Source organism: Vipera berus, assembly GCF_964194415.1.
Source record: "Vipera berus genome assembly, chromosome: 3".
NCBI lineage: Eukaryota > Metazoa > Chordata > Lepidosauria > Squamata > Viperidae > Vipera > Vipera berus.
Window position 1 is genome coordinate 148,722,494 of NC_138204.1, and position 10,930 is coordinate 148,733,423.

The following is a 10,930-nucleotide window of genomic DNA, read 5'->3' on the forward strand; positions in this document are numbered from 1 at the left end:
TAATATTAATAATAGTTCTTTAGATTTCATTCCTTTCTATTTATGTGTCAATAGGGTAACTCGTTGCTTGCCTTTATTTGTTATCTCTTTTATCTCTTCCACCATTCCTCTACTCCGTTTCCAACTTGTTATAGAAGTTTATTTCACACTGTTGCCCTTCTGCACATATTTCTGTAGTTTCTTTGCTTTCTGATTACTTGGTTGTGTGGAAAGAAAAATCTTCATCAAGGTCCAGTCCAAGCCGGGAATAAACAAAATGGAGACTGCTTTAGAAAGAAGGTTGTAGTTTATTGAAGAGCAGAACCACAAGCCATGAGGCGCAGCTGACCACATGTTGGGCTTTTGTGTTTGGAGCTGTTCCTGTTTGAGGCTTTGTATTTCCTGTGTCATGTATTTTGACCTGAGTCTGAGTATGCCCTTTTGGTAGTCTGATGGTGGTGGGTTAATCCTATTATGTCCCAAAGGTCATATCCTTCTTCCCTGGGGCTATGGCTGATGACTATGTCCTGTGTTGGATTTTTTGGGTGAGGTTCTAATTCTATCACTCTGCTATGGTTAGCTATCAGTTTTGTTGCACAGGATTTCAAAATATCCTGTCTTGAATGGGCTTCTGCCTGGTGTTATTTGCTCACGAATGGGACTGAACGGGATTATCAAATCTGCATTTCTAAAAGGTGGTTTCCTGAGTTTCTATTGGGGGCTATTAAGAAAAACTGGGCCTGTTTCTCTGCCTTTAAGATCCTTTGGGGAAATATAACATCCTGCCTTTTTAATAGTCCCCAAAATATTTCTTTCTCTGAGGGGGGCTGACTTTCCACAGTTGGTTGGCCATTTGCACACAGAACAGGTCTTCTGCCCCAGATGTACTGGAAGAATGTTCAGACTCCAGAGCTCTTTGAGTAAGATAATGTGACCTGATTAAATGGGTTTTAGATTCTTTAAAATCTGGCTTCAGTTGGGGGCTTGCAAATTTTTTAAACCTGGCTTCAAGTGAAGATTTCCATGTCACCTTTTCCATTTTGTCCCCTTGAGGTTTCTAGGCCAGTTAGAAATCAACACCAAACTTCTCTGCTCCCTTAATACTATGGAATCGCTGTGATGATTTTGTTCCAGCTACTATTTCAATGTGATTTATATATATGTGTGTGTGTGTGTGTGTGTGTGTGTGTGAGTATGAATGCTGCAGAGTTCATTTTTGCATGGGTTCGTTCAATAAGAAGGACTTTGGGGCTTATTTCGTGATTCTGGAGTTTCAAGTCCTGCAAGCTTTACTTACTTGATATGCTAGCTTTATGGCTATATAACTTTTTGGTATTAGAGACAAAATAAATTAGAAATAAAACTGACAAATGTTTTTTGCTTTTCTTTTCAGCATAAGATTAGCAGGATCTATGGAAGCGTTGAGTTTTAAGAGCTGGGGTTTTTCTTTTGTTACTCTCCATAGTTCAGGATGGTAGTGATTTTCCGTTGTTCTTAGTATTTCAAGTCAACAGAAGTGGAGATAAATCATAATTTGCCACCAAACGGCTTCTGTGGTTTGGGGAATAAATATAGCAGGTTTGAGGGGTAAAATCATAGTTTATGCCATTCGCCCTGCGTTGGAAAGGGGAAGTCTTTTTTCTAACCAACTCTTTTGTTTGTGAAATGCAGTAATGTGCATGAGATACTGGAGGTTTTCAATTTGGGATTTTGGAAGAAGGGTCAAGGTTTTTTACTATTTAGCTGTAATGTAAAGACATGAGGAACTACAGGCTTGATCATTACTGCTCACTGCTGCTGATGGCAAGAACGTGAAATGCTGATTCTAAAATAGCATTATTAGGAGAACTAAGAATTGTCCTTACTTTGCCTGATCTGATAAATTAGAAATCATCCAGAGATCAGTCTGAAGCTTCCAATTCCTCGTCTTCCCACTCATACCCAACTTGCCATCAGACACATGGTTTATTCCCCTTTGCTCAGTTAGGGGGCCTTTTAAGTTCTGAACCATGAGATTAAAGAGAGCATAATGCAGAATTTACCGGTAGGGATAATTTAATTAGAACTTGAATGTATTCAAAATAAGCACAGCAATCTCTTTAAAAAAAACTTGATAGGTGGTAACATCAAAACTTCACAATAGTGCTGAATTAATTACCAACTCTAGTGCAACATGCAGTTATTGTCTTTGCTGAAATTCAAATGAACAGAACTGAATTTCTGGATGAACTGTAATTCAAGAGATTCAGGACAAAGCCTCCCTTTGAAAGAACTTCGTTCAGGGATGACCGCTTCAAAATCAGTAGCAGAAATGTATATATTATTAATTAAGCCTACCATATGGGGACTGTAGAAATGTAGACAATATTTAGATGGTAGCAAGGGGGGGGGAAGCTGGATTTTTTTTTCTTTCCAGATAATCACAGCCCTAATATAGCTTTCTTCAGATTTAGTTTTATTAATAGGGCGTCCTTGATAGCATGAAATGAATGAAGATTTATGTAATTCTAGTACAATATGCAAATCAGAGAGCATGTTATTGAATGTAGTTTTATGTAATATTATGCCCAGTGTTGTGGTGTCCTTGGTGCTCTCTGAGCTTGGTGGTTTCCTTGCAGAGGTTTTATTACCAAACTAGGTAACATCATCAGTGCTAGTAGGGGGTGGAGTTTGCTTTCATTTTATATTCAAGTGGCTTGCTCAGTCAGTGTTGGTGGGAGTGGTCTTAGCGGTTTCTTGATTGCGCTGTTGTTTACTGTTAGCTTGTTTGGCAATTCCTTGATTGGGGTATTGTTTGCTTCTTGATTAATGATCTAATGTTAATCTTGGTGTTAATCTCTCCTCATCTGGGTGTTGATTGCTGGGGAGGAGCTGTTTTGGTCTTTTAGTTTCCTTTTTGGCTTTTTGATTGTTTCTTTTGAATAGTATGCAGATGTTGTTTATGTCTATGTGCTGTTGATGGCCAGTTTGTCTGAGTGCCAGGCTTCCAGGAATTCTCTAGCATTTTTTAGACTTGGCTTGGTCATCGTTTCCAGTTAAATAACGGTTAAGTTCTCCATTGTGAAATTAAGAAAAATGTCCAGTTTCTTTCACTAAGAGGTGATACTTTTGAAAAAAATAGTGTTTTCTCTCTTGTTCTGCAAAGTCGCGTGGTCGCACAGAGAGACGGACACTTGAGCTGGGTAGTACTTCTTTATTTGGATCAGGGATGAAGCTGGGGACAAAGGGGTTTATCTGGCGTTTCTTATACCTGCCCAGGTGAATGGTGACCAATAGATTTGAACCTGGGCTTCCCGCCAGTGCAGGTGGCCAATAGGTTTAAACCCTGGCTTCCCGCCAGAGCTGACCATGCCTGGGGCTGTCAATGACTCACTCTATTCAGGCTTTCCCACCTAAGCAGTTATAGCCTGGAGCTGTCCAGCCCCCTGCTGTGCTGGTATTTCCTGTGTATGCTTAGCAGCATACACTACATGTTCCTTGCCCATTTACATTCAAGCAGCTTCACACCTCTTTATGTCCATAAGTACAATATAAGGGACTTATTTCCCTGCAGGAAAAATAATAGTTAAGAAATTGCTTAAAGGTTAAATATTCCCTTTTTAACTTTCTGCCTGTTTTTGGCTCTTTCTACCTCTGGATGTTCTGTGGTGGAAATGGGCCATTAGTTTAATTTTATATATGGCTAAATTTGAATATATAGGTTAATTTAGGGGACAAAATCAAAACTCTTCTTTGCCAATAAATATGCTTATGATCAAGTTGTATGGATCAAAAAATCCAACACATTTAAAAGATGGTGCTCATGCTGGAATTATGGATTATGTTGCCCAGCAGAGAGTCTGGAAATGAGCAGTCAATTCTGGCACATCCTTCTTTCCAAAATGAAAATGTTGGACTTGGATTGCATTTTGAAGAGGTGCATACAATGAAACATACACAATGAAAATGAAACCCCATCTCAATTCTCAATAAATTTCCACCTTGAGGTGTGTATGTGCTTTTGTTTAGACAAAACATAACCAATAGCAAGTTGTGATGGACAGTTTGCTCTTGCTTTGTAGAAACTAATGTATGATTTAATTAAGGACGGGCTTGAAGAAATTGTTGTTGGTTTTGTCTTTTGGAAAGCGAATATTTAATATAGAAAAATAATTTCTCTTTAATTTAACATCTGGTTTCTCTTCCCATTGTTGTCATGGTTTCTGAAGAATTCAGATACTTTGCTTTATTTTAAATTTAGTTTAAAACCAGCTGTGGTTAATCATGTATTTATCTTTCCCTTCCTGCCACATTAATGCATTTCGGTTAAAAATAATGTGGAGGGATTTTTGAAGACGGCACACTGCCCTGGAGCTGTGATTGTGTACTTTTGCACTGAAAGATGCTGAAATTTATGAGTTGGTACATAACTATATTTTCTTACACAGAGACAGCCCAAGGCATTTTTATGCTTGAGGCAAAGACTGAAATTGTATTTTCCTTTCTGCATACAGAAACCAGTCCATGTTTCAATTCCTTTAACGCTTTTGATGAGACAGCCTTCTCCAAGGCAGCAGAGCAGAGCAGAGCAGATTAACCTGAAAGATTAGGCCACACATATCTTCATAAATATCTCTCTTTACCTTGGTTGTATGGCAGTGTTCATTTAGCATGTTGTAGCAACACCTTTATGTTAACAAATACAAAGATTTGTTTCAGCAATTGGGCCATCATTCAGTAAAAAAATAAACTGTCAGAGCCAACAGAAACAAAGAAAACGCCATTCATTCAAATTCAGATTATTGTTTCTTGTTTGAACAGTAAAAAGTATAGCCATACACTAAATAAATAAATACAGTGTATTAAAACTAAAGATAAAAAAATTGGTCTGCGTCTCTTTATCTTTGCGTCTCTTCAGATGCTCTTTATAGATCCATAGGTTTTAGAGGTTTCAAGACCATGTAGATTGCTCAAATACCATGAATTCAATCTTCTAACATGAAGTCATGTTTCTAGATAACTTCTCAGCAAATTGCATGGATTTCACATAATAATAAAAAAACTTTCAAATGTGGTCATCTATTGCGGCCATTGCAAGGGCTAAACCGTGGATGTTCTATATAGACCACGTAAACCTTGAATAATTTTCTCTGCTTTCCTTCTCTCTCCAATCCTAAGTATCTATTTTGTTTTTCCAACAAAACTGGCTCACATTTGGGTTACTGTGCCAATACATACAAAAATTCTTGATAAATATTTTATGATATTAAAAAAACAACAGATAAGAATACTATGTGCATTCAGCCACCAATACAGTTAAAGGTTGCATGAAGATTTGGATCCAACATTGCAACGTATCACACTGGCTCTTCAAACATAGTTTGCAGAAATCTTAACAAGACAATGTTGGCTTGCTTACAGATTGATTTGGACTTTAAAAATATGGGCTGCATCTCCTGTCACTTTAGAGCTTGATGACTTACAAGCGCAGTCTTCCATTCATAAATACTTTTATGCAGGGAAGATTGGGCTTTGGTTGTAAAATTTTGAAATTTATAGTATACAGTAATTGTGGAGGCTCCTGGTACTGTACTGATACCAGTGGTGAAATTTAGGTATGATGCTTACACTGATGATCTTTGCAACAATGGAGATCCATTGTGCTTGAGAATATTGCAGCCCCATAGATCAAAGATATGCAACTTCTGGAGGACTGGTCCGCTGAGTGCTTCAGTTGCATAGCTGAGGCTTCACTCCACCAATGGATAGGGGCATGGTAAAACAAATGAGCCAGCATAAAAAAAATGTAAATAGAAATAGAACTGATGTCTAATAAAGTGTCTAAATATGAGTAGCCCTTGTGCATTTAAATATTTTTGCTTTCTGCCTGTTACAAATTTCAATTCAGTGGCAAATTTTGGAGAATTTCTAGGTGCTTCAACCAAGTCTTTCAAAACTGTATGCACATTTGATTGCAGTATAGGTAGTCCTCGACTTACAACAGTTCATTTAGTGGCTATTCAAGGTTACAGTGGCACTGAAAAAGGTGACTTATGACCATTTTCACACTTATGACCATTGCAGCATCCCCAGGCTCCCATAATAATGAAAATTCAGATGCTTGGCAACCGATTCATATTTATGATGGTTGCAGTGATCCCCTTTTGTGTCTTTCTGACAAGCAAAGTCAATGGGGAAGCCAGATTCACTTAACAACCATGTTACTAACTTAACCACTGCAGGGATTCACTTAACAAGTCTGGCAAGAAAGGTCATAAAATGGGGAAAAAATTCACTTAACAAACATCACATTGAGCAACAGAAATTTTGGGCTCAGTTGTGGTTGTAAGTCGAGGACTACCTGTATACTCAAACTTTTTGTTTTTCTTTTTGTTTTTTTAAGATCCCGGTGCTTCGATGAAGCTGCCTTGTATGCCAGTCAAACTATCACCTCCGCTACCTCCAAAGAAAGTCATGATTTGCATGCCTCTAGGGGGACCCGATCTCTCCCTTGCCTCCTATTCCACACAGAAGAATTCCCAGCAACCATTGACTTCGCATCATCACACAGTCCTACCATCACAGTTAGCAGCGCACCAGCATCAGTACAGCAGCCACAGCCCACATATGCCTTCTGGATCCAGCACCTTACCCATGCACCCTTCGGGATGTCGCATGATCGAGGAGTTGAATAAAACACTGTCCATGACCATGCAGCGGTTAGAAAGGTAATTTGAGCATCCCAACTCTGTGCAGAGTGAGAAGAAAAGCTGGGTAAAAGAAACAACTTGACTAACAAACCCTATTCTCTTGTGAGCAGGCTGGTTTTTCAGAGTCTGGTTTGTCACCATAGAAAACTAGATAGGTTTCTGATTAAGTCCAGCAAGGCTCTTCTTATGAGCCCAAATTGTTTACTCACAGAAGGGCTGGTATTGTTGTTTTTTCAAAATTCACAATTTTGGCCATGCCTTCTTTCTGGTGATGTTGCCTTTAGTGCAGATAATTCTTCACACTGGGAGCAAACAGCCCTGGTGGTGCAGTGGTAAGAATGCAATATTGCAGGCTAATTCTGTCAAATGCCAGCAGTTCGATTCTCAAGATTGGCTCAGCCTTCCATCCTTCCGAGGTGGGTAAAAGGAGGGCCCATATTGTTGGGGGCAATGTGCCGAATCTGTAAACCGCTTAGAGAGGGGCTGTAAAGCAATATGAAGCGGTATATAAGTTTAAGTGCTATTGCTATCCATAATGGAAAGATGCAGCAGTCTGAGCATCGGAATCCAGATAGAGCCTTGAATCTCTCAATCAGTACTGACAATGTTGGGTAGATAGTTCAGTGGTCTGAGTTGATAGACAGCATCATCTCCCATTAGAGGTAGATGCCAAGAAATGAGATCCATCAGGAACTATAGAAACAGAGCTCTTTGAGCCTAGGCAATAGCTAGAAGTACATTTAATTTATACATCAAAATTTTGAGATTATACTCTGCTACATTACTTGTCTCAGTGATGATAATACAGTTCCCCCCATCATTTCTTTTTCCTAGGTAAATATTCACCAAGGGCTTGTGTTTGTTATGTTAGAGTAAAAGCATTGAACATCGTAGACTATGTACCAATTAGGCAGATTTCCATTATCTTTGAAATAGTAGTAATTTTTTTTTAGAGGTTAGAGTAATTTGGAGAGCAATTTCTCTAACACCTCTTTGAAAATTGTTTGATATTAATACTGTACCTTTACAGACACTGTTTCTGTTTCCCATTTCATTTGTTGGTTTCATGTTTTTGAAAACTGTGTTGCTATCTATTCTGATGGGTCAGAACTGATTAAGGAGATGAAGAAAATTACTGCAATTACCCTTATTGCCTTTATTTTGTAAACCAATCGTTATGTGTTTGTGGGTGGAATATCATAATAATTATTATCATTATTCAGATTAGGCAGGATCAGGCAATTTGTAATATAAGGTTTGCCTTTTTATATATAAAAAGCAAATAATTATTAGATAGAGGGTTGCACGGTGCAGTGACAAGAGTCAGTTCAAATTCCTGACTTGTCATGCAAAGACAATAGTTGCTGCCAGGTGCTTTATTAAGCATCCTTATACTGTACAATTATATAATCCCTATATAATGGTATAACTAATCATCCCTATCATATATTGGTTGTATCCCTATTATATATCAGTTATATATGTCACCTCTATGATATATCATTTATATAATAACAAATCATCCCTATATATAATCCCTATATAATGGATCTGCTCTGATTATTTCCTGTTGCCAACTGCAGTCTTAGTAAACACTCTGAATATAGACCAGCTGTTCCCAACTTCTTTCTTTGTGCAATTGTGGTTATCAGCCCATTTTATGTATCAGAAGGAATTTAAAAAGCAGATACATTTTGAACATCTTACCCTCTCTTCCATATCTATTATATTCATCTCAATAATTTATCTGCAGCCATCTTCCCAGTGGAGAGAATTATGCTTGCAATCTTACAGACCATGAGTTGTCTGGTAGCACAAATTAGGAACTACAATGGCAAAAAAAAATGAATAGTGTTTGGGGATTTTTCTTCTTCTTCTGAGATGGCATTCTTTAGCAACACTGAATGTTGTAGTGGAGAGCAAACACTCCAAAAGGAAACGCCTGTGGGGCTGATTTGGCAGTTAATTCTTTTCCAGATGTATGAATCTTGGGAAACATCAGATTTGCAGGTGTGGGTTTAATGAGGTTATTTAAAACTTCACGTCAGGGTTTTCTGACTAGCCCGGCTCTTCTTAATAATCATAAATTGTTTGTGAGATTAGAATTGTATTTCATTGCACTTGTGGACCCTTGCCTTACAAAAGACATTAATTAGACAAGATTCAGTCAGATGGCAACTCTCTGAAAGGACAACAGCAGAGAATACAGAATTACAGTAATTAATGGTCTCCATGAACAAAATATGCCAAAGAACAGGCAGCGCTCTCCCATACTCTCTGAGTTCCAGGAATCAAAGAGAAACCTACCGGTACTTATCCTTGCAATTGTGCACAATGAAATGAGAAAATTTAATACACTCTCCCTCCCTCTTCCCCATACAAGATGATCTACATCAAAAACTCTATTTGAATTTCAGGAGAAACTGGAGGCTGTTCAAGCTTCATCCTGTTATTTACATAACAAAAAAGCGTTATTGTATTCATGCGCAATTTACTTTGCCCCTAATCTGATCCTAACCCTACAATTGTAAAGGAAAAGAAGAAGAGTGCGGGTTCAAAGATAATTCTGTCAGTCAGATTCAGATATTATGTATCTACTTGTTTGCATAAAGATAATTACTTTGAAAACGTGTGCTGTGTTGTAGAATAGTTCTTCTATGCATAATTTCAGTAATCTTTATAACAACCCTGTTGCGGGATTATTATTTTTCCCTTGCTTTGCTGATAAGAAACTGGGACTGCCAGTCAGTCTCTGGATACCAAGAAGTAATTCCCACTGAATTTGATGGGGCTTTTAAAGGAATTGCAGTCTTGGATGGATAAAAATAGTTTACCCAAAACCTTCATGGTAGCAGAAGGGAGAGAGATGACGGCCTCCTGTAAGAGCTCAATCTTTTATTTGACCATTAAATCAGTACTGAGCTTAGTTGTAGCAGGTAGACAAACCTGGTTGAGGGCCAATAGACAAACAGGTCAGATTTGGAACTGCTTGGATGAGAGACCATAAGGCACTGTTTGTGAACTTTGGCCACTTTAAGACATCTGGACTTCAACGCCCAGAATTCCCTAGCCAATATTAAGTATCAAGCTAAAGATAAAAATTCTCTTTATATTACAAAGTAATTCAGTGCTTTACCTTTGCAGGACTAAACAATTCCAGGACAACATTTGAAGTCCCCATTGATGAACTTGCTCTGTAGTTGGAAGATGTCATTTTTCAGGCCCCAGAATGGGACAACTGACTTGGCCATTTCACTACGGCCAACTCACCATGGCCAACTTGCTGCAGGACAACTCACTGTAGCAAACTCACTGCAGGATAACTCGTCAGGGGACAATTCAATGATTCCATTTAATTATTTTAAATCAGTTTAAAAATCAGTTTAATTTTTGTCATTCACATTTCATTTTGTCCCTCCTTTTGCATTCTTTCTTTAATGATTCTATTCCACCATTTCTTAGAAATTACCGTAGCTCTTGTCCCATGATGAGTTGGCCATGGCGAGCTGACTATGGTGACTTGGCTGTGGCAAGTTAATCACAGCAAGTTGCCAGAGATCTTTCAGGCCCTTGACTCGATACCCCTCCACTCTTCTCCTTAGCCTCCAAGAACGGGACCTGCTTATACCTGCTTGTAGGTATAACACCTACAAATCCTTTCAGATTTAAGATTTAACCTTTCAGATAAAGTTTCTATTTGGTTTGGGTTAATTTGGTAGGGATTATATTTTGCCTTATTTTTCTTTAGCATAAACAATGCTCTTTGTTCAAGGTTAGGTTAAATCCAACGTTCTCCTTTAATTCTGAGGAATGTTGCTTTGTTAATAATACATAAATTGGGAATTCAGACTGATGCTGAATGATTGGGAAGTGGTACAAAAGTGGCACATGTCTATTTCTCATAAACCCAAAGCAGGGTATCAAAATGATAGGCCAATTATTCAGTTGCCATCAATGTTGGAATGGTATCTGTTAACTTCATCCTTGAGAGATAAAGCAGCTCATGGTGTATTTTTTGTCTGAAAAAACAGTTGCTCTTTTCATAATGCATGCAGACCAAGCATCTGCAAAACCAACATGCCTTGATGCATTTTAAATTTCTTTTGTTTTGTTTTGGCAAACATACTTGTCTCAGAGGAGATTAATGTAGATTTTCAAAAAAGTTTATTTTAAGAAGTCAGTTATGCCATATAGCATAACTTACAAATGTCTTGGACAGCACTGGCATTTACAGTCTTGCTGATCAAAAAGGAAAAATTAAT

The 10,930-nt window shown here is 38.0% G+C and overlaps 1 protein-coding gene across 1 annotated transcript in view; it reads left to right on the forward strand.

The window, feature by feature from the left end:
- PHACTR1 (phosphatase and actin regulator 1) overlaps nucleotides 1-10,930 on the forward strand; it is a gene marked incomplete at its 5' end in the record, with an annotated part of 247,351 nt that overhangs the window by 212,425 nt on the left and 23,996 nt on the right. Inside the window, one exon of the mRNA XM_081324401.1 lies at nucleotides 6,362-6,686. Within this exon, the coding sequence (XP_081180527.1) occupies nucleotides 6,362-6,686 (325 nt within the window). The remainder of the gene's footprint in view (nucleotides 1-6,361; nucleotides 6,687-10,930) is intronic.